Source organism: Thunnus albacares, chromosome 1 (assembly GCF_914725855.1).
Source record: "Thunnus albacares chromosome 1, fThuAlb1.1, whole genome shotgun sequence".
NCBI classification, from domain to species: Eukaryota; Metazoa; Chordata; class Actinopteri; order Scombriformes; family Scombridae; genus Thunnus; species Thunnus albacares.
Genome location: NC_058106.1, coordinates 28,555,612 through 28,579,737, shown reverse-complemented (window position 1 = coordinate 28,579,737; position 24,126 = coordinate 28,555,612). Strand labels below are relative to the sequence as shown.

The 24,126-nt window shown below is 39.1% G+C and overlaps 2 protein-coding genes across 5 annotated transcripts in view; one reads left to right on the top strand and one right to left on the bottom strand.

Moving 5' to 3' along the window:
- The first annotated feature begins 1,027 nt into the window (after positions 1-1,027).
- rs1a (retinoschisin 1a) lies at positions 1,028-11,198 on the top strand. Of its 2 annotated transcripts, XM_044353192.1 has the most exons (9): positions 1,028-1,113; positions 2,010-2,156; positions 2,902-3,033; positions 3,134-3,196; positions 3,650-3,675; positions 4,001-4,136; positions 6,641-6,782; positions 8,131-8,326; positions 9,636-11,198. In XM_044353192.1, exons 3-9 carry the CDS (start codon positions 3,024-3,026, stop codon positions 9,786-9,788), a joined length of 726 nt encoding a protein of 241 aa, XP_044209127.1. In that variant the 5' UTR covers positions 1,028-1,113; positions 2,010-2,156; positions 2,902-3,023; the 3' UTR covers positions 9,789-11,198. The 2 variants fall into 2 exon arrangements, with proteins under 2 accessions (XP_044209127.1, XP_044209130.1); XM_044353195.1 differs by lacking the exon at positions 1,028-1,113 and having other exon boundaries at positions 1,754-2,156.
- Positions 11,199-11,247: 49 nt separating this feature from the next.
- Positions 11,248-24,126, bottom strand: part of cdkl5 (cyclin-dependent kinase-like 5) — a 47,555-nt gene continuing 34,676 nt past the window's right edge. The window contains exons 14-21 of one of the 3 annotated variants that reach the window (XM_044353163.1): positions 23,749-24,089; positions 22,772-22,873; positions 22,310-22,415; positions 20,648-20,774; positions 18,970-19,075; positions 17,625-17,786; positions 15,703-15,969; positions 11,248-14,584 (exon numbers count right to left, since the gene is read on the bottom strand). In XM_044353163.1, the coding sequence (XP_044209098.1) occupies positions 14,177-14,584; positions 15,703-15,969; positions 17,625-17,786; positions 18,970-19,075; positions 20,648-20,774; positions 22,310-22,415; positions 22,772-22,873; positions 23,749-24,089 (1,619 nt within the window). In that variant the 3' untranslated portion in view covers positions 11,248-14,176. The remainder of the gene's footprint in view (positions 14,585-15,702; positions 15,970-17,624; positions 17,787-18,969; positions 19,076-20,647; positions 20,775-22,309; positions 22,416-22,771; positions 22,874-23,748; positions 24,090-24,126) is intronic. The other 2 variants (XM_044353170.1, XM_044353179.1) reach the window with 2 other exon arrangements.

Sequence of the window (24,126 nt, the reverse complement as noted above, 5' to 3'; positions counted from 1 at the left end):
GACTGACCATTTAAAAAAAAAAAAACACACCAAATCTGAGAAATGCAACCAGAGAAAACAGTTGTAAAATCGGCTCAAACAAAATCAAGGAATTTGCATCCAAAACTTTCAACAAAACCTGCCCCTAAGCCTTCTTAACCTTTGAAACTTAGATTTTGCAACTTGTGCTAATCCAGTATGTCATCAAAAACAAAAAAAACAAAAAAAAAAAAAAAAAAAAAAATCAATCCATAAATCAACTGTGTTTAACTTGACTGACTTAGCATCAGTTTGGAAAAAAAGGCAACATATTGTAAATTAAAATAAACTCTTTAATAAAACAGATAAAACTTTTTGTAGCTCAAATCCAACACTTCATGCAGCAGCTCTTGTACAAATCCTCTGTCGTACACGAGTGACAGCAGCATGGATCTCCTGTGGAGTGATGACTTTCAATCTGTTGGTTTTTGACAGCCGGGAAGCCTCCAGGCTCACCAGTCTGAGCAGGACTGGTCTGGGATAACCGAGCCGGCTGGACAGGATATCTGGACTCTTCATCACAGCTGGATTTACCTGCAGGGGGAGATGAAAAATCACACTTAAACATTTAAAAACCAGAAGACTCTTGTCACAGTCACGTACACAGTCACTGTATTAAAACCAGATATTAAAATCCCACTACATGTCCTTATAAATCACCACTTCTGCTGCTGTTCTGACCTCTTTATGAGCTCTGTAGATGTGAGTGGAGTAAACTCGAACCCTCCTCTTTGTTTGTTGGGGAATCCTGTGCGCTGCTCGAACAGGAGCTTTCATTATTTTGTTTCAGTTTTGTCAAAAAAACACTCACAGAAAGAAATCAGCTGAAGAAATTTACAGCAGCTTTTTCAGCTTAAGAACACCAGGAATGAAAGCAGAAGGAGGAAGGAGTGTGCGAGGGGTGAAAAGGATGTTTTAATGAACACAAATTGAAAACAGCTTCACTTAATTAGGCTTAATTACTCTCAGCCACCAGGCTTTGAAACTGCCAGTGTGAGCTCAGGCGTCTTTTTCATGAGATTTCTAGAGAGAAAAGTTGTGATCGAGTACAAACAGGAAGATTACTGTCACATTATTTTGTTTTAAACATCAAAGGTGATGCCATTTTTTAATTCACATTCACCACAAACACAAATTTAATCACTTAGATGACTGAAAATTTGCCATGATTCAGAGGGAATGGATACAAAAAGACAGAATTTCAACTCTTAATCTCCCTGCTTTACTCTCATCTTGTTATATTAACATTTACTCAACTTTTGGATGCATAAGATGTTGTTATCATTCCCTAATTGTCCTAGTTATAAAAATGAAAAAGGAACATTAATGTATCTTTTTTGGTATAAAATTATGTGGCTTTTGGAAATCTATTTGTTCAAATCAGTGTCACAGATTACAGGTTAAATTTAGCCCAACACATGATGTTGCATGATTACATACTTTGCAAAGAAATGTACTTTATTATCTTATCCTCCTACACTTCAGCTTTTCCTTGAGCCATTAGAGGAACATTTGGGATGTTTGTACTTGTCTGAATTGAGGGTCTAAGTATAGACGGCATGCTGTACAGATTGTAAAGCACCATGGGACATATGTGTAGTTTGTGATATATACTACCAGTCAAAAGTTTTAGCACACCTCAATTGTTCCTCAATGTCTCAATGTACTCTGAAATGAAAGCATTGAACAAATGAACAACTAGAGATGGAAAAAAAGTCAATCAAAGTGGCCACTTTTTGCAGATATTGGAAAGTTGCCACAAATATGTGTTGCACTTGCAGGTTGTTTTGCTTCCACCTTTCTGTCCAGTTTATCCCAAACCAGCTCGATGACTCTGACTCTTGTCATTCCATGATTTATGGCCTACTGTGTTGTTCTTTTGGATGATTATCTTGCTGTGGGATGAATCCCTGACCAACAAGATGTATACCAGAGGGTTTTGCATAGCTCTGCAAAATGCTGTGGTAACCCTTTTGGTCACTTTGTTCAAGTCGCCAGCTCTGGATCCAGCAAAAGAGCCCCAGACCATCACACTTCCTTCTCCAAGCTTTTATACAGACGGAGACGTCGGGACACCTGACGGGATTGTTTGCATCAACTTTCAAGGCTTCATTTACTTCTATTGCTGCAGAATAGCTGTGAGTTGTTAACCCATTATTTGATTCCTGAAGGCCTTTTTTTTATAACTCTGAAATTTTACATTATTTCTGTTTCTTTACCTCTGGTAGTTTACTGCTTACCTTTGTACCATTTAAGGTTATTCACTGGACTTGAAAAAGCTTTGATTTCAATAAAAACTGGAAAAATGGGTGGTGTTCTAAAACCTTTGACTGGTAGAGTATATTGAGCTATATAAATATAACTGACTTGACTTTATCACAAAATTACAAGAGAAATTAACTTTAGAGAAGCAACATTTGTGGGTTTCTGTCATATTTAGAAGTTTTCAGTTGTGAGGATTTGTAGATTTGCTTAAATGTAGAGGAGATGTTGAACTGCGGGGGTGTTATTTTATTCCTTTATGACAGAAAATGAGGCCAGAGAGAGATGGGGCATGTCATGCAATAAAGGTCCTAGGCTAGACGCAAAATGGGAACCAGCAGCACCAGTACATCCTCATGTTTCTGTTTAAATTGCTTTTAATCTCCACTGGCAGTCAGATAACTACATTCTTTAAAAATTTGCTCCTATATTTTATTAATTTATTATTATTATAACTGCTATATACCTATATCACAATAAATGTGCACCTTCTGGTCAATCATACGGTCCGCTAGGCCCAGCATAAGCCGTCAGCCCCCCCCTGTTTCTCTCTCTCTCTCTCCCTCCCTCTCTCTCTACCACGCTCAAGCACTTGGTTAATATTTTTGTTTTTTTCTGCAGGATTTTTCACTTGACCCTTGCGACTGTGCAGTGATTTCAACAAACCTTCAGCAGAAAGCCTGCTGGTGTTACTGGTGCTACTGGTGGGTTTACAGCTGTAGGAGGGGCTTTATCAGATAAGGATGGCATTAGGTAAGGCCATTAGTGTCCTGTGGATTATTATAATCCAGCCTCTCTATCACTGCTGGCTTGGTTGCTCAGTCTACAGTCGGTCCCGTCTGGTTTGGAGCAGGTTGGAAGATGGCTCTCATCGTGCGGCGTTTCCTGTTGGCTCTGCTTCTTCTGGGAGCTAACGGTACGATTTCAGTCTTTACTTCCTGGTCTTTACACTGCTGTTGAGTTGTGAAGACATAATCTGGATTATAGTTAATTTACCTGCTTGGATTGAAATTTGTAAAGTCAGAAGTATTTAAAACCATCTCAGATTGGATGATATTTTGAAGAAAACATCTGAAACTCTGGTATCAAATGTCAAACTAGTTGTTAACTGAGAATTTGACTTTTTTTTAGGTTTCTCCCAGTAATCCTTTTGATTATCATGCATGTTTTTGTTTAGCAACATCATTCTGTATTATCTATGTCTGTGTTTATTTTACCTATTTTTGAATATGGTTACACTGACAGATTGATGCACAGATTTTGTTTGCTAGAATGAGTGAATACTGTGTCCTGACAGTCTTTTTTTCCTCTCCTCTGTGCTTCCCCGGCTGCTTGGCCCTTTTTCCTCTCTGTCCATCTGCCTGAACAGTGTTCATCAACGTTCATGCTCAAGAGGTACGAAGAAACCTCAGCAACACAGTAAAAATGTCAGGATTAGTTTAAGTCTGAGAGGGTTAAAACAATCAAACTATCTGTATAAAAGTGCACAGATTAGAGTTAATTTTTAACACTTTTTGATGAGCTACACCAGAGACATTTCAACTGTTTAACATTGATTAACATTGATCAACTTAAAATAACATTTTCTTCTCTTCACCGCATCATTGCTTTTTTTAGTCATTAATGAAATAATGTACATGTGTATATATGTATTTTGGTGTTTCTGTTGCTACAATTTTTTGATTGAGTCAATTTAAATGTTGTTTGTGTATGTTTATAGGAGGCGGAGGTGACAGAGGCGTGGACCAGCAGGTCTTGCAAATGTGATTGTGATGGAGGAGAATCCCCGACTGAGTTTTCCTCCATCGTGTCTCCAGCTGGTTCTCCCATGGTGCGCGGAGTGGACTGCATGCCAGGTAAGAGCCATCAAATACTGTCCTCGCCAAAACAAACATTCTGTTTTTGTGGCTGTGAAAATCTGACAGACATTTGACATTATTAAAAAAAGTCCATTCACTGGTGCACAACAAAAGCTTTTGAGTTACTGCACTTGAACTCCAAAATAACATTTTTCTTTTTCCTTAAGTATAAGAAATGACACATTTCACATCACACGTGCAATTTACAACACAATGTGTTAAGTGGATTTGGTTGACCAGATGATCAAATTGTATGATTAAACCAATAATGGTACTTTTAATGCAGAGTATATCGTGATAGGAATGTACCAGATGATCCAAATAATGAGCAGCCTGTATGAGAACCTGTATAACCTACTGGAAATGTACAACTAACAATTATTTTCACTATTGATAAATCTGATCATTATTTTCTCGATTCGTTGAATAATCGTTTGGTTTATGAAATGTCACAAAATAGTGAAAAATGCCTGTTACAGTTTTTCAGACCCAAAAGTGACATTTGAAGTTGCTGGTTTTGGGCAAAACTATAGAAAAACCCCAAAGAAAGCCAATTTAAATTAATAAAAGGCAAAATATAAGGCATATTTGAGAAGCTGAAACCAGCCATTTTTGGGGCATTTTGCTTGAAAAATAATCCAAATGGTTGCTGGTTATTTATTAATAGATAACCAGCGTGTTTTCATCACCACCTAATCGAAGCTCTACAATGCTGATGAAGGAAGAGTCTGTTTTACTGTGTGTGTGTGTGTGTGAGAGAGAGAAAATAGATAAAGGGGATGTCTTTATGTAGATGCACATGCATGAGTGCATTAGAGTCCAGATTTGACACTGCAGGGAGGACATGCTCCAGTGGACATCCTCGGAGAAGGCTGATGGATGCAGATGGAGCCATAAACAGTCATTTATATTTACCAGCTAGAAATGCCCCCACCAAGGCTGCACAGTCCTCTAAATTTACTATTTTAATGACAGAAAATGTAATCTACAGCTGGATAATATAATAATAATGAGCAGTTCATGCTTAAAAAAATACCCCAAAATGCTCATGGATTCGGATACACACCCAAAAATAGAGCTTTTGATCATATCAGATATCATACTGTTTTCACTTGCAGATAGGATTGGCCCAGTTGAATTGTAGATGTTTAAATTAAAATGTTATGCTTCAAGGACTTCTCGCCCCGTGTTTGGCCCGTGGCTTAACTTTCCACTAAATCTCCAGGAAATCTGTAAACCGATTTCTGAGATCTCTCTCTCTCGCTAAGAAACAAACAAAAAGCACCGAGGACAACCCCGTCGGGCGTTGGATGCAAAGATCAGCACGTCAGACTTGCAAAAGAAGCGAAGCGAAGAAGAAGGAGGAAGAGTTTATGGACAGACAGCGAAAGGGTTTTCCTCAGTGAATCAGTGTGTGTCAACTGAGCCACAAATCACATGGCAACCGGTTACGGAGAGGAGAAAGAAGTTCAGAAGATAATCATTATCTCAGAACATGAAGCTCAGATTACGGGGCTTGTAATAGACTGTGCCTATCGTACAATCATAGAAACCAGTAATTACCATGACATGGACCCGTTGATGATAAATGATGAGCGAGACAGACTTTCCTGCACGGCTTCTGATTTTACATCACCTTAATTCATTGTGTTTCTCACCTCTTAGTTTTTCCCATTAATTCAGCAATCTGACTACATTTTATTTTAGTCGGGGGAATATATTAGGGAGGAATACAAATTCACTTGCCTTACTGTTATGTAAACACTTATCTCCTGACTCACACAGGCGCTGCTGCTGTATGCGTTGTAATACTGGGATTAGACAGGATGTGACCCTGTGCCAGATAGGCTTAAGCCAGTTGTAAACAAAAGTGCAGCAAGCTACTTCTGCTACAGTACATGTTTCTGCTCCATCTATCTGGGACATTAGAGTAAAAATCTCACTCGTGCAGCTTTTCTCTCTCCCCTGTTAATATATTTATAGCGTGCATTTTATTAAGTCAACAGAGGACTTGTTTTCATGTGTTTTTTCATGGAAGTGAGAGGGCAGATTGACAGATCAAAGCTGTGGAGAGTAGAACACGGCCATCTGTCTGCCTGCTGCCCTAATGGACATCACTGATCTCTCACTGTGGAGAATTAAACTGCAGGCTTTTAGGACGGGATATGGGTCACACCGGGGCTGCTGACGGCGGGGGTTTTTGGGAGCGGGAGGGTGTGAGGATGGGAGTCAGTGGGAGTGAGGAGAGGAAAAGATGGATACAGAGATGGGGAGTTAAGTATCCAGAGAGGCTTAGTGATGATCATTTTCTGGTCACATTTCAGCGCTTCGCCAGGCAGACTTGTTTGTGTTTTCCTCTATCAGGGTTGTGACCTTGACATCAGTATAGCCAGGACGTCTTTAAATGAAAACAATTGCATTAGCTCAAACAGCAAAAGAGATTTAAACGATCTCTTTCAAAGGGAAATCTGTCTGAACTTTGTCTCTGATCCCCCTTGCAGAGTGTCCGTACCACAAACCTCTGGGCTTCGAGGCCGGATCAGTGAGTCCAGAGCAGATCTCCTGCTCCAACCAGGAACAGTACAGCGGCTGGTTCTCCTCATGGCTCCCAAGCAAGGCCCGGCTCAACAGTCAGGGCTTTGGGTAGGTACAGGTTAACGTAGATTAAGATTTGACAAAAGATGTAACGCTTGTGCAACTTGAACCGATGTCCACATAAAAACTCTGTTTCGCTTTATGTCTGGAGATTTTTCTAAATAATTCAAACCTGCAATGGATTTAAATAAGTCCAGTCATACAGCAACATGTTCTTTTTTTAAAATCCTTTTTAAACTCTTGCAGCATATTTTTAATTTGCAAATTGTTGCTGTTGCCGCACATGATTGACCTATTTGGCCACAGGAGAAAGACCCCAATAAACAAATGTCTGGAGTGGCATTAGAAAAGAAAAACACACTCAATGAAACTTTAACCCATCTCTCATTATGTAAGATATATTTGATAAAGCTGACAGTAAGCTCCTTCTTAAAAGATTAATATATAAATAAGATAGGAAGTGCTAAATGAAACTGCCGACACGGAAGAGCTGTTTTCTCAGTATCTGTTTTTGCTTTTAGTCTTTTTTTTCCTTGTTCTTGTGGTGTCCTTTACTTTTTATTCTCTCAATATACGGGGAAAAATTTTGAATATATCCCCCAAAAAGAGAATCGTCAGCCCTGTATATTACCAAAAAAAGAGAGGAATAATTGTAAAAACTTAAAGAGCCCACAAAGCATAAATAAAAAGAGTGAATACATAAAATCAATAAATAACTATAATAAACTATACTTTTTAAGTCCAATTTATTTCTTTAAGAAAATACTTTAATCCGCCAATATCAAGCTTCATGGTGAAAGCTGGCTAAGAATAAAGAAAGAATCAAGAACTGTTAAAAAAAACACAAGCCAAAACAGGTATAAAAGGCTCAGTCATATTCTTAAACTTGTTTATTAATTCGTCAGATAAGATATTTCCTGAAAGGTACCATTTTGGTATCAGTACTGAAACTCATCATATTGGCACGAATATGGAAAAAATTTCATACAATAGAGTTTTTTCACTGAAGCAATTTTGACTTTCCACAGTTGGACAGCACAGGTTATGTAATTAATGATGGCTCAACATGTAACGGCTTCAGTTTCAGAGTCCTGGATTTGTGTATGCTGGCTCATTGTCTCACTGAGACACTTGAACAGAGACGAACCATCATTAATGTTGTTAGTAACACCTGTTCTTTTTTAACTATGACAAGTCAAAATGTCTCCTGTGAAAAAGATCTCTACCCAGCTCTAGTTATATGCATTTTTCTCTTTTAATGGGCCCTAATTTAAACATTTTTGTTATATCCACCCTGAGAAAGTATCAGAAAATCAAACTGAACCACTGCCCATGTGTGCGTGTGTTGTAAACCAGCCTAACTGCAGCATTTACATCCAGTGTTTTTGTCCTGCAGGTGTGCTTGGCTGTCGAAATTCCAGGATAACAGTCAGTGGCTGCAGATTGACCTGACGGAGGTGATGGTGGTTTCAGGGATCCTCACTCAGGGCCGCTGTGACGCTGATGAATGGATCACCAAGTACAGCGTTCAGTACCGCACAGACTCACAACTCAACTGGATCTACTACAAAGACCAGACTGGAAACAACAGGGTCAGTCAAACTCAAAAATAACAGAAGAAACACTATACAGTATACATGTATACAGTATGTATATGTAATCATTCTTTTAATAATGGTCCAAACAGTGAAGGCATCAAAAACATGATAACATAGATTCAGAATGCATCAGCGGTAACTTTACACAACTCTGATGCGTAAAACTGGCCAATCAGAGCAGAGTGGGCTCATCACGATGGGGGTCCTTAAAGAGATGGGAGCTAAGACTGCATGTTAAGAGATAGAGGCTGAACTGAGGGGCTGCATAAAGGGTCAGTATAAGATAAATGAGGAGTTTTTTGAACTGTAAATCATGCAAAGCTAGTCAAGCAGAGTCCCAGAATAAAAATATAGAGCTGAAAATGAGCATAATAGGTCCTCTTTCAGCTCATTTAAATCCTTGCTCTTAAACACCCATTTGAACTTCTTTCATTGCTTACTTGCATGCTTCATCCCTTTCCCACTTCTCCAACTATTCATACTACTTTAACTGCTTTTTCATTTATTTTCAACTCTTATCTACTGATTCATACCTCATTCAAACCCTAAAACGTTCCACGTCTTTCATACATTAGCAGTTTTATTCATCTTTTAAATCCCATTAATACTTTTTGAAAATACTGAACACAGCTGGTTGAGATTTCCTAATTTGACAGACCCATCTCCCACTTTTCCAACTCATTCATATTCATTCAGCTGCTTTTTCATCCAAATTAAAGCCAGAAATCCAGTTTAGCATCAGCCAGCATTCACATCATAATTTCTTTTTCTAGTTTATGATGTTTTACCTACAAAGCTCTCTTGTGTGTTTGAGTTTACTGCACGATTAATTAGTTGATTGACAGAAAATTAACGGCCAATAATTTTGATTGGAATTTTGCTAATCGAATAATTTGTGACATAATTTTGAAAGCAAAAATGCCAAACATTTGTGTCTCAAAATTGATGTTTTGCTGCTTTTTTTGCTTTATTTAAGTTTAAATTGAACCTTTTTATCATTTTGGACTGTAGGTCAAACAAAACAAGCAATTTTGAGACCTCTGGAAGATTGTTTTGGGGATTTCAGATTAGAAATTTCTATTTCAGAATAGATTTTACATTTAATTGGTTATTTGAAAAAATAATTGACAGATCACCTGATAATGAAAATAATCTTTTCGTTCCAACATTATTAGTATTTTTGATTGTATTAGTAGTAGTAACACTTGTAGTTTTAAAAAGCAACATATTGAGTCAGTTTCAGTTGCTTGACGTCACTCTAAACCAAATGATCTCCTGAGCTTTCACTCCTTTCTCTCCTCAGGTGTTTTACGGAAACTCTGACCGCTCCTCGTCTGTGCAGAACCTCCTGAGGCCGCCCATCGTGGCGCGCTACATTCGCATCCTCCCCCTCGGATGGCACACACGCATCGCTCTGCGCATGGAGCTGCTGCTCTGCATGAGCAAATGCATCTGAACCTCTCCTCCCGCTCTCCTCGAGGCCTTGCCCTAAAAGTTCATCTGTACCTAAAGCCTCATCGTCAGAGTGTGTGGTCCGTGATTATATCCACAGATTTGGCCCCTTCTAGCTACATGTATTGAACCACAAGTTGAAACCAAAATATTCTGTTTGAAACCTTTTTTTTTTTTTTTTTTTTCAAAACAAATTGACTTATGTGATTGCATTAAAATAGGTTTGTTTGATATGCACAATGAGCTTGCATTCGCTCCACTCTCCATTGTCTGTGTTAAAGCAGTCTCACGCTGGAGGCTTTAATTCGGTGAGTTCTCAATAGATTGTTCCATTTGCAATGAAATGGCATAAATTCAAAGCAATAATTAGTCATGGAGAGGGAGAGGCAGCGTTGCTATGGAGGTCGTATCCACAGGTCTGGAGAAAAGCTCCTCCAGAACATCTGTTTCATTCTGTGACAGGTTGATGAAATGCTCACTGCTTCTTCTGATATTTACAGTAGTCAACAAGGAATTTACAGTTTTGCACCTGTCAGTCAGTCTCTGAACCTTACTTCCCTCAAAGGAAGGAAAGGTTGTATTCTATATTTTCCTTACTGTCAGCAAATCCCATAAAAAGACCAAAATGAACAATGAATTGATCCTACTAATTAATACTAACACATATTGCCCGATTTAGCTTATTCCTTTATTCTCCAAACCGTTAAAAACACACCAGTGAGCCACGCTGTTGCACTGGATGTTCCTTCATTACAAAAAAACAAATCCCACATACATGTCCTGCTGCTGTAAAATACTCACTATAGCTTGTGTATTAATCCACAGCTGAAAGTAGTCCTCAACAAATGCATCATTTACTCCTGTTTGATTAATATTTGCTTAAAACTACAGTGACCACATGTTAAGTTATTAAGTCTTTTTAAAAGTGAAAGTATATCTATCTATATATCTGAAGCCTGTTTTCTTTAAAATGTCTTCAGGAAGGAACTATTGGGTTTTGGGGAGTCCAGCAGAACGTATTGTTGGTTTTGGTCTTTTCATTAGATTTGTTGATAATAAGAAAGATATAGAATAACAGCAGACTTTTTCTCTAAATATGTCTATGAACTTACTTCCCATTTTTTCCATTTATTCTTTTTTGTTGTTGTTAAATAATCAGCATTTTTTACCTCAGGCACATTTTTTTTTAATATCAGTCATGGTGCCATATAAAGAGTGAGGGATGGAAAATTCACTAATATTCAGATGTGGTTTTGTATTGTGGTGAACTCCTGTTTTTTTTTTTCTGTAACATTTCAATTCAATTTCCCATGGTGCTTTGGGGATGCATGTTCTTCTTTTTATTCTGGAGATGCATTATTTATTGTATTTTCAAACTATTTCCTTGATTAAAGAAACACTTGTATCATGCTTATTCTCGTGTCGTGTCTGTCTGTGCTACAAAACAAACACATGAGCCGTTCAAAAATGTACAGTTGGCTTTTATTATGAGACCCTATCATTTTAAAGTAGAATGGTCAGTATAGATACACTCTATTATTTCTATTTACACCCTGTAAGAAGTGGGAAACAGCTTAATGAAAAAAAGAACTGATGTTTTAGGAAACACATTCATATTTGTGAACAAAAATTCTTCTTCTTCTTCTTCCCATTTCAGTTCTTGTGTGTGACTTGCTGGGGGTTGAAGCCTCCATTTCCATCTGAAGTGTTGAGTCAGTAAGCTAATGTAAGGCTTCGGGTCACTGGCAAGGCAAGCTTTGTCATCACTCTGTCCCGTTAATGATATAAACAAACCCACGTCAGCAGTCATTTACAATCATTAGCAATAAGGATTTTCCATAATACACAACATGGGGCAGTTTTGCCTGTCCTGGGTCGTGTTCAAGGACAAATTGAAATAAAAAAATGTATTGCAGAGCGATGTCTTGATATTAAATGTGGACATTTCTCTTGCTTTAATCACAGTTTCCTGCTGGAAATCCTTCTCTGTGCTATATTTGGCTCAAATTTCACTAGCCACTGATCTGGCTAGCACAATCTGCATCCGTCTGAGTCTCTTTCTGAATGTTATTGCTTTCAATCAGCCAAGTAGTCAATTGGTTCAGTTGTTTTTTCTCTTTTTTTTGCGTATCTTTTCACCTTTTCGACAAATGAGGAACAAAACATGACATTCTCCAAACCAAATTCTCTTTTTTTAGTCCAGATGTCTTGAATTTAGCACAAATGTACCCATCCTTCTTTCCTTCATTCTCTCCTCCTGCGATGCTTTTCTCCATCGTTCTAAGCTTTCAAACAACATAGGAGGAAGGAACGAAGGATAAAGGGTAAGATTGGAAGGAAAACTATGCTATATTTTGCCTAGGCCACAAATAGTGTTTTGTTCTATACAACTCAGTTTTTTTTTTCATCACAGGTCAGTAGACGACAAGTAAATGCTTTTATGAACAACCTAGTTAATTAAAATCATCCCTGATTATGGCTATTGATGTTACAAAGGAAAGTTGTAATGCAATTAGGAAAACCAAATTCAGATTTACAAAATGCATTTACAAAAACTTTTGATAACACAAGCTTTTAAAATACACACAGAAAAATGTAAACACGCATTAAAGGATGAGTCTGGTGTTATTCCATATCTTACTTATAGTCAACAAATCCCTTGAAAAGACCAAACATCAAACTTCCCTACCATGCTCGTGGCTCTCAGCCCATTTATTCTTACTGAAGATGTAAATCTTTAAAAACAGGTCACAATATAGACTTTCATTTTTTAAAAATGAATAATTAATTTCCTGAAACAGCTGGGCACTGTCATTTTTTGCAAAAGTTACATAAACAGGAGTAAATATTGCATTTGTTGGGGATTATTTTCAGTAGTGGATTGATACACAATTGGTGACAGCAGAAAGATTCAAAATAAACTACAGTGCCCATGCTAATCATAATAAAGACTAAGTGATGTGTTTTTTAATAGTTTTTGGACAACAAATGAACTCTTTGGCACACAGGACAGGAAAATATCAGGCCTTGGCTAGACAGGAAATAATTCATTAGTAGTTAGTAGTTAGAAGAATCAATTAATCATTCACTTTTGTCTTTTCATGGGATTTGTTGACAATAAAAACACAGAACATGACCAGACCTATCCTTTAAGATCTTAAAGGTTGTAGGTGAGGTATGCCTTTTTGCAAAGGGCTCTCCTACTATCTTGAAGACTTTGATGTTGTATCTGAGTTAGTCAAACCCCATTTCAAGAGGCTAACTTTTCACCACCAACGGGCACCAAACTCTTGATGCCCGTCACTTGCTGTTAAGGCTGTCGACAAAACATGGCAGCAAGGAGCTGGAAAGCTGTTGTCACTGATAAAAGAACCGAGAGACTGAAAATGGGGCTTATTTTAAAAATCAGAGTGGGACATATAGTGAAGTGACAATTATGTAAAGCACAGAGCCTAACAGTCTCACTCTGGCTGTTCTGCTACCAAACCCTGTTGACAAATAGCCCAAAAATGTTCAAAACTGATGTCATGAAGGTGTGGGATAGGAGCATATCTGAACTAGATGTAATGTCAGAGTTTTTTTTTCCACTTCGGGCGATGAGTATTTTTAAATATTTCTTCACATCTCGATGAAACAAACAGGAAAAAGGGGGGAAATAACATGTTATAACATGAAAATCTGTTAATAAAATATCAAATTGAACAAAAAGAACATTCACCATTAAATATTCCTTGTGACATATTGTATTATCAACACATAAATATCTATGCATTTCTTTGTGTCGAAACTAAAGCTCTTGCAATTACACATTTAATTCTATATTACCTTATAATATTCCCATATAGCCTACATACTGTGTCATTTATAGCTTATATCCTTGAATTTAAAACAAATAAATATTTAATAAATAATGTTGATATAAATCTTTTTTTTTTTTTTTTGTTCTTATCAAATATCAGAGCTTGAAAAACATTTTGAGTTTATTGGCCACCGGTGTGACAACGGTGGTCTGATGTGTTGCAGTAGTGTCTTGTGAGCAGAAGATGGCAGGAGAGAGGCCACATGGGCAGTGTCTCCTCGACAGGAAAGATCAGCTTGTTCTGATGTTCTAACCTTGTTAAGTAGAGAGAGAATAACATACAACTGATACCTGTCTTTGATTCCCTAAATGACACTGTTCCTGGTGTTTGCGTCTGGCCTGTCAGCGTCTAGTCTATGTAGGTTTCAGAGACATGAGCATCAACAGATAACTGCGTTTCTGAATGAGGACTTGATCCAGTGAAATAGGCTTTCATGTAAACTTTAACTACAGTACCGCGATGTCTGCATCCGGCAGATGCTTCCAGGATGGAGCCGTATTGGAGGTGGTATGGTTGGGAGGGGGAGGGGGGTTTACAGCGCGGTCTCCTTCAGGTCGTTGAGGTTTGGCATCCTGGTGCGAGAGGCGCGGGTAAAGGTGGGTCCGTTCTGCCCCGGTTTGATGCCCAGCTGCTCGGGGGTGAACTGTGCGCCCTCCGCCCGCTGTAAAGCGGACACGTGCCAGCTGGACTCGATCTGCCCAGGGAGGGGGTAGCTGGCCTTGCGGCTCTTAGCCTGGGATGAGCTGCTCACCCCGGAGTGCCCCCTGCTCTCTGCGTGCCCTCGGCTCTCAGGGTAGCCCGTTTTGGAGGAGGGCTGAGGCGGGTTGGGGAGGGGGGGTTGGAAGCGCAGGTCTGGAGGAGGAGGAGGAGGAGGCTGTCCTTGGTTTGAGGAAGAAGGGGAGAGGTGAAGGAGCCTGCGAAGTGACTTGAGTGGTTGGCTCTGGCAGAAAGAGAGAGATACAGAGATGAGCTTATATAGTTCAGGTTTCTTTGTCATGTCAAATATTTGGCTCACCCCACCTGGGATTTCATATCCTGCTGTACACCAAACATAAAAAATAACACACAGTAACACATATACAAAGCAAAAAGAAAAGCATCAATCATAACATTATATGTACTTTTACATACTTTCAAGTAACATGTGCTTATGTGCAAAATTTCAAATGAATTTTGCACTGAATAGCAGAAGACAGAGAGATGCTACAAGCCTAAAGTTAATTGTGATCAAGGCCTTTTTTCCCTCATCTCCCAGGCTTTGTCCTATTAACAGGCTAAACTAAATGTTTTGTTTGTGAATAGCCAACTCAGTGTTTGTGCATCCTCCATATAAAAAAAATCTGTTTTATCTAACTAAATGTAATATTGCATAGTTCCCAGTATAAAGGACAAGAGAAAAAACTTTTCTTTGGGGCGACTGTGGCTCAGGAGGTAGAGCAGGTCGCCCACTAATCGGAAGATAGGCGGTTCAATTTCCAGTCCCTCCAGTCCACGTGTTGAAGTGTCCTTGGGAAAGATACTGAACCCCTAATTGCTCCCGATGGCTGTGCCAGCCGTGTTTGAGTGTGTGTGTGACTGTGCATTAGATTAGATCCTGATCAATAGGTTGGCACCCTGCATGGCAGCCTCTGCCATCAGTGAATGAATGTGTGTGTGAATGTTGAGTGAGTTTCTATCCAATTTCAGTGGTAAACAACACTGCCACTTCCTAAATTAAATATGTTATGTTTGATTATTTAATTAAATTTGCTAATCTTAAACTCATCTATAAATGCCTGAATAACCAGGCTCCTAAGGTGCTCAGTGACCTGGTGGGTCCTCTCAGGGTTTTTGGCTCAGTATCATGAAGTGCGTCTACTGGGAGTTGTAAGATACACTTCAGGATCAACTCCTTACCTACAGAACTCAAAATGGGTCATGACAGGGGAACATTTTAAACTGAAGCAGTTTTTTTGAAGAGGTCTCAGTCATGTAGTCCCTGTGGCTTAAATAACATGTGTGACAGATGATAAGGGGCTGTGTTTTGATTAGTTAATTATTCAGTATTTGCATATGTACCTGAGAGTGTGAGTCCACTGGTTTCTCTGGTGGCCAGTCATTCACTCTCTCTCTCTCCCTCCCTCTTTCCCTCTCTCTCTCCCTTTCCCTCTCTCTTTCTCTCTCCCGTTCTCTCTCCCTCTCTCTGTCTCGATCTCTGTCCCGGCTCTGTTCCCGCTCCCGGTCTCTGTCTCGGGATCGCTCACGGTTTTTCCGACGGCTGCCGTGGTGAGAGGACGACTTGGAGCTCCTCTGCAGGGACAGGTGTTCTTGTCCGTTACCAGGTACCTACCATTTCAGAAACAAAATACAGTGATATTATTAGTTATATTTCATATCTACTTTATGTGAATGTCCTCTCGACGGTGAGAATACCACACACACGGCATCGGCACACAACACATCTCACTCAAATCCTGGTGACGTTCTTCATGCATCCCTCTGGCAGCACCAGCCAAAACACCAGGAGGTGGTGATGGTGATTAGTGATGACTTCACACAGAAAAAATGCACAAGTTCTCCACAAGTTTTGTAAGTGTGTATTAACAACGTTAATGTACAGTATTGCTGCAACTAACAATTTTCCATAAATTAATCTATCTGTAATGGTGAGTGAAGTATAGATATTTAATCTGCAGTTTCAGATCTTTAGTTATAGAGTTGTTGATCTTTTATTTGCAGTTTTGTATGTTTCAGTGTTTGTTTAAATTTAGCTTTTGCTTTTATTCCTGTATACAAAGGGCACCCGTGCAAAGATACCTTATTGGACTACCCTGTATAAATAAAGGTTACATAGAACTGTATTCAAAATTTATTGTCTCAATTAATCAGTTAATGATTAATCAAATCTATAAAACATCAGAAAATACTGAAAAAATCTCCAAAAATCACAATTTTCCAGAGGTCAAGGTGATGTCTTCATATTGTTTTGTCTGACCAAAAAACAAACGAGGTTCAATTTTATGATATAAAACAGGAAAATTCTATTTTTTCAATAAAAAAGCTGGAACCAGCTGTTAATTGACTTTAAATGGACAATTATTCAATTATCAATGAGTTCGATAACAAGATTGATACAACTCTCATATCTGGACAGTAAATATGAAGTTTCCACCAGCAGTGAGTTAGTTTAGCTTAACATAAAGAGTGGAAACAGGGGGAAACAGCTAGCCTGGCTGGTACAACAAAACAAAATCTGCATACCAACGCCTCTAAAGATCACTAATGAACACATTATATCTTGTTTGTTAATGTATACAAAAACTTAAGTGTAAAAACAACACATTTGAGGTTTTATGCACGGTTATGTACCAGACTACACAGTAACTTCCTCAGGTCTTGTTGTCATTGAGGTTGCCAGGCAACCAGTGGTGCCTCCAGAAAGTTACTAACAGCATGTTTATTTGTGAGCTTCAGAGGTGCTGGTAGGCGGATTTTGTTACCTTCACACAGAGCCAGGTTAACTGTTTCCCCATCTAACTCTCTGTAAGAAAGCAAATGAAACTATTTCTTTAATCAACTATTATTTCAGCACTTTTATACAGCACAGTGCACAGTGTATAAATGTCTCCAGTATACGTTTGGATACATGTGTGGCTTTATATATTGGAAATGTTCATGACCCTCACATGAAATGATGATATTTTTATCTGAAAAGGATGAGATTCGATGTGCAGAAATGTTCACAAACAGCATGAAATCAATCTCTTACAGCGCAATGTGAATGCAAAGTGACTGCACTGGACATGCATTATAGCAAGACAGTATGGATGCACATACACCGTGCAGTTTTAGACTCAAGGCATATTTGAAATCCTTTCAATTTGGAATATTTCTCAAGTCAATCAATCATCAAGCGCTTGAGAGGATTTCAAACCAGGTGACGATCCTGGTGAGTGCAGTGTGAGAGTTAACATGCAGCCATAGTGTTGAGGTTAGATTACTGGTGAGGCAGGGTAGGGTGCAGTAGGCTGGTGTTGTACCATAGGCGAGGCGACTACAGGTAGGACTTTGACAGCTGAGTTGTGCTTTAAGCTATTCTTAGAGCTAAAGAGGGGGAAAAGGCTTTTCTTGATGCTGGGGTTCCTCCCGTCCTCCATGTCCGTCTGTGGAGCAGAAGACGCACAGCCAAAAACTCTCAACACAAATCTCAAAAAACAACTGCTCCCCCTGATCCTCAACCATCTATAGAAATACCATCTTGTGATAGATATAGAGAAAAAAAATCAATGACAAGCAGATTTGATTGTTATTCAGTTTAGTTCTTGTTATTGTAGTAGTTTTGACCATAGTTTTTATCAGGTATGATAACCAACTAATTATTACTAATAAAGTACTAAAGTAGATGCTGAGATAAGAAGTCTGACAGGGCAAGAATCGAGTGGTCAGACGATCAGCCACAGTATCTAAACCACTTTATTTGCAGGCAAAATCATACAGTAAGCACACAAAATAGTGATAATCTCTTTGTGTACAGAAAATGTTTGTTTGAAATCACTCCCCGTATGTAGCGCACTGTATTTACTTATTTTCTTTTTTGTCTAAGTGTGAAATTTACGGCTCTTTAAATCTCTAAAAGAAAAAAGCTAGTGTCCATATGTGACATGAACGTTACTTTTTGCTAACAATCCCATAATGCAATGCATTGCATTGATATATGCAACAATGACTCTCTGTGCTTGTCAGCGATGGCAGTGAAAAGAAATCTTAATTTACGGCTCCCTACAGAGTAAACTACTGAGTGTTTATTATATAGGGAATAGTGAATGAGTGGACGAGAGATGGGAGTCAGTCTAAAAACTGTGATGGATCTGTACAACAAACAGTTTGGATAATCTTTTTTTGTTTGTCTTAGTTTTAACCTCCAAATATGTTTGACTAACCTGCAGGTTACACCGGGTTATCTGACTGTTAGTGTTTGTTGCCCCGTCTGACTTCATCGTAGCAATGTCGCAGTGTTACCACATTTCAGCAATTAACTTGGTGACTCCAATGTTATTATTACTGACAGAAATAATACCCAAAACAAGATATATAAGGCCCAAATTGTTACCCTTTAACACTCGTGGTGGCTAATATTAGCGCTCATTCAAACACTAAGTTCACAGAACAGCATAACACCAACAACACCGAAAATAATTGTTTTCCAAAGCACTGTTTTGAAAAGGCCCTCTGATCAGCATTTACTGCACAGTAAAATAGACTTTTGCACAAAGGGAACAACACACAGAGCCAAAGAAGATATTTTTGTGTGCTGGATAAAATGACAGGTAACTTAAATGGTCTTACTATTTGTGTCTTCTTCTTTTTCTTTTTAATGGCTCTGAAGAAGCCTTGTTTCTCCTTCTCTTTGGTGGGCTCTGGAGGATTCATGACCATTGCTTCTGCGGCAGACCTACGTGGCAAATGAGGAAAGGATTCATATAAGTCATGTTTGTAATTTTAAGCTCAGGCATAAAAAGTTAATTGAAGTCACGAACCCTAAATAGAATATATTCAATATGAAAAGACATGAGTCCTGAAATAATACCATTAGCATGGTGCACTCCTCTTGTGGTTTATCATGAATAAACAGACTGTCTCTATACAACTGTCAACACAATAAACGCAAGAAAGAAAATATTTTTTTCAACTAAATGACATACAATGGCACATTTAGAGACTGTGATACTTAATGTCACAGCAACATCACCAACTAATCTTTAAAAATTGAATGCAACTTAATTTGTGTTGTGACAAACCTTCATGTGACTAGAGACCTTATCATATAATTATGACATTGTTTTCTTATAATTATGAGATCTGGATCTCATAATTACATTAAAAGGTTATGGTAGTTATCGCTCTCTGAGAAGACAGAGGCATGATGATGCTACTTAATTTAATTTGCTTTCATTTCCTCCTTGGTTTGAGACACTAGGAAATACTAATGTCACTGAATAATGTGGATGATATTTATTAGTATGGATATTCTTTGACCTGAGTGAATAACCAATCAGATGTCCTGCCGTTATGTACAGGAAGTTGATGTGTCCTTGTTCAGGTGAAAAGCACTCTGAAACTCCAGAAATCGTTCTGTTGGTTCAGGAGTACCGGATTCTTCATGGACACAAAGTCACATATCTGAAATGCCTCGAAGCTATCAAAATTAGTGACCATTTCTAAATACTATGGTGTCATTTGGTAAAAGCTATCAAAATAAAGCATGCAATAAGGTATGATAAAAATGTTTGAAGTGGCAACATGGCTGAAATTTCTCATCAGGTCACAGAATCTGATCTGAAGAGGATATAATGTAAAAGCAGACATACATTTTTTCTCTTCTTTAATCTCTATAAACAGGTATCTGCTTATGAATACAGATATCTGTAGGCAACAGGGTAAGATTTTGGTACCGGAAGCCTTCTGGTTTCCGTTTGTAGTCTGCTTGTAGTTTGTTTGTAGTCCAAGTAGTATAGACCAATCACGTTTGAGCAGGCTTTGGTTGCATGCAGGTAAACAGTATGTGTGGAGAGCAAAAGAGGCGGAACACATTGACTGAAATGCAACCTCGGAACCCATCGGCTATTGTCTGACGATGATTTAGCTTTTTATTAGCTTTTCAAAAATGTATCTGTATTCAGATGCATATATTTATATTTATAAAGATTAGCTGAAAAGTCGTTTGGACTGTTTCAAGTTGCTAATCGGACTGTAAACAATGACTGGCGCATGGAAGAGGGAGTCTTGGCCCAGATATCTGTTATCCAGATATCCGCTGGCTACAGCCAGCCCCGAAATACTGGCTGTTGCCCCCAGAAGCTAAATCGTCGTCAGACAAATAGCTGATGGGTCTACTCTACATCTACTCTTAATGTCTCCATGGTCACAGTACTTTGTATTGTTGGAGCTCAGTGGCTAACAGTATGGAAATGTATCTGAATATTTCAGTTAAAGTTTCTGTCTTTCAAAAAAAATGAATTCTTACCAGTCAAAAGCAGTCTGGCGTTTGGAGTGATTGGCCATGGCAACAGGGTCACCGGGTACGACCGGCCCTCGACCCTGCCCAACACCATCATGGAAAGAAGAGGAGTTATCCGGTCTGGGGGAGGGAACTGAGGAGAAACAAGGAGGAGAGAAAATGATTAAGAAACATTCATTGACAAATACTTGCTTGTATACTCTGAGAGGACGGCTGAAATGATTTTTGGTGCGCTCACATTTCTCAAAACCTCCACTGTCTGCCTCGTCTATGAGCTGCAGTTGATAAAGAAATGTGTATCTCTGCCTCTTTCATAACAGATTCCTTCCTGTATAATTGTATAATTAGTGAGTCTACACAGAAACACTTATTCTTTGAGTCTAAAACCTGACATTTATCACTAATTTCTCAGACAGCCCAAAGCATTCTGCAATCAAATTCAATTATAGCCTCTTTGGAAATCTAAATGTGACTTCTTCTTGTTAACATTTGACCAGTCAACCGCACTGTAACTGCACTGTATTTTTTTTCCAAGCTAGCAGCATAGCTCTAGGCAAGGCAACACTGGTCTGTCTGACCACAACTTTGGTTCAGACTGAAACATCTCAGCTACTACTGGATGGATTGCCACGAAATTACGAAGATGCATTCATGCCCCCCACAGGATGAATTGTAATCTCTTTGGTGATCCCTTAATTTTTCCTCTAGCACCATAAGGTCAAAATTTTAATTTGTCCAATACTTTGCTTTATGACCAAATTTGCACACATTTGCAAAACTAATAATGTTCCCATCAACCTCAGCTGTACTTTGTGTTTGGTGGTAATTAGCAAATGTTAGCATCCTAATAAACTCAACTAAGATGATGAACATCCTCAGAACACAAAGTTCACCCCCATTCATTTTCTATGGGACACGAGCAAATTGTTTCGCAAGGCATTGTGGGATTCCAATTGACGTAGCACTGAACATCGGTGCGAAAAAAAGGGAGAGGTGGAGATGGATGTAATAAGGAGGAATGATACATGAGGTGGCTTGATGGTGCATCAGGAAGCTCCACTTCTGTACAACCCTTCCCTACCAGATTACAAGGACAAGGTCAAAAGAAATGAAACTTGGCACAAAGAAGCACAAATTGTCAGAGAAAACAGTGAGTTGTTTATTTATACAATGTTTGTTAAGCAATGCAAACAGACTAAACAACTTCTTGACACTGTGCCATTGTGTGTCCTTGTCAGCTGGTGTCGACATGCCCATAGTAATGAGTAAGAAGTGGCGGAGGCGATACGTGATTTGTTTGCTTCCAGTGGGTCTTAACCGACACATTTGTACCGGCTTTACATCAGATTGTTATCATTGTCAGAGCATGTTGAAAGCTGAAACAAGTACAGCTTCAATAGCACGGCTCTAGACTCTTTTTATCTTGTATTTTATTTTATTCTTTTAAATTCCTTTAGAGTATGCCTTTTCATACTACATTTTGTTGTTTCATATCTTGTTTTACTCCCTTTTAATGTTTTATGTACAGCAGTTTGAATTCCCTTGTTGTTGAAAGGTGCTATACAAATAAACTTGCCTTACCTCGCCGAGCTAAAACAATTCACTTTTCTGATGCAATATGTGAAGGCACATTACATGCAGTTTTTTTTGGTGTTTCCTGTTCTTTACCTCTGTAGAAGCTGCCAACTCTTCGAGGCATGGACTCAGTGAAGATCATCCGGTTCTCCTTGGAGGACCCTCCATCCTCACCGTGAGGGTCGTGATACATACCAACCTGGGAAACACACACATCATGCCGACAATACAGACGCACACATACACAAATGCACACATGGACACAGGACGATACAAAGTGTCTCAATATCATCATTTTTGTGAGAAATAATCTCATATGATCTCATTTCACCCTTTTTTTCATTAGCTATCACATTCTCTACTGGCTCACATCACAAGACATTCGAGACAATCTTAGAGCTTTTCAGTGAGGTTACATTTATACCAGCGACAACGTGCGGTGAGGCTGTTGACCTGAGTAAGAAACAGAAAAAGCTATGGGAACCAGCGGTCAGAAGAGCTACTGTCTGTGTTCGGTGAACTGGCTGGAGGTAGGGAGGAGTTAGGGGGTCGGACCTCATTTTTAGAGCGCTGTGTATGAAAAGCAGCAGTGTTGTCCCTCGTAGAGTCTTTGATGGGGCCACAAGGATGGCTCATGTCTTTAGGGGACTGCTCACTCTGTTGAGAAGACGGACAGGTGCAGGTCAAAGCAGACTGGAGAAGCAGCATGAAGCAGTGGCAATGATAATGTGAGACACTGACATTTCCTGCCCACACACATCAACTTGTAAAATACCCATACTCACACGCATATACGCAGACACACACACACACACACACAAAAGAAAATATCCACCTGTTAGCAATATCTTGAATATTTGAGCTACAATGCATTTCAGATTGTTTCTATACCAACCTGCCTCATCCTCTACTGCTTTAGTAATTTCCTACATTTCCCAGAAAAGGGCATGAACTTGCTGCATTCAGAAGTGGGTTTTAATTGCAGAGGGAGAGCATCTGTGCTGATGGAACATGAGAGAGAGGGTTTTCCAAAACCTCCTCAAACCTCATCATCTTGTGGATTGCATTATGCATTATGGTCTATTGAAGCTACCGTTAGCAGAGAAATCGAGCTAAAATGTCAGGTTCCAGTAAAATTAAAGGATAGATTTGGGTTTTTTCAAGTCTGTCTTAATACAATACTGCCAATATGTATGTGGAAATGAGATTCCTACTTTCTGTGTTCTGTGTCACTAAACCCACAGATTCCCAGAAATATTACTGATGATATGACCTCTGTTTTCAAGGTATTGCAGCTACAACTCTTTGTTGGATAAGATGCTCTTTTTTAGAGAACACTATCATCAACACTGGAACACTATTATCTACATTTGGCCCTCTAGCTCTGGGAATAAAAACAGTAAATTGACAGCTGATAGAATGGATGCTGAAAACGGCGAGTATATTCATTTCCAACTTTCTGTAAAATGGGTATTTTAGGGTGAACTTTTCCTTTAACCACAACCAGACTCATAGGACTGTCTGCCACTAACCCTTGTCATGTCATCAGTGCAGTCCTCTCTTGAAGAGCTCACTGAGTGCCCAGTCAGGGTGGTCCGGTGCTGGAGTTGGGGGGAGAGGAGCTGCAAGCTGCTGGCACGTGTCGGTATCGCCTGTCCCGGTGGAGGCAAGCCTGCCATCCCACTTTCAACTCCATGAGGTCTGTGGCGCTCTCTTCTTACGTACATGGAGTGGCGCTGAGGCCTTTGCTGAGAGGAGAATGGGGAGGTATAACCCAGTCCGTAATGGTAAGATTCATGTGGGGAAGGCAGGGTGTGAGTGGAGGGCATCCCTGGTCCTCCTGGGTCTAAGAGCTCCGGAGCATTGGCCTCCTCTGGAGAGGAGAGGAAAGATGTATTAGTCTCAAGTAA

Coding starts and splice junctions, on each gene's coding strand:
- rs1a (XM_044353192.1), top strand. Junction 4,137..6,640: donor CGGAGTGGACTGCATGCCAG/GTAAGAGCCATC, acceptor TCCCCCTTGCAG/AGTGTCCGTACCACAAACCT. Junction 6,783..8,130: donor CTCAACAGTCAGGGCTTTGG/GTAGGTACAGGT, acceptor TTTGTCCTGCAG/GTGTGCTTGGCTGTCGAAAT.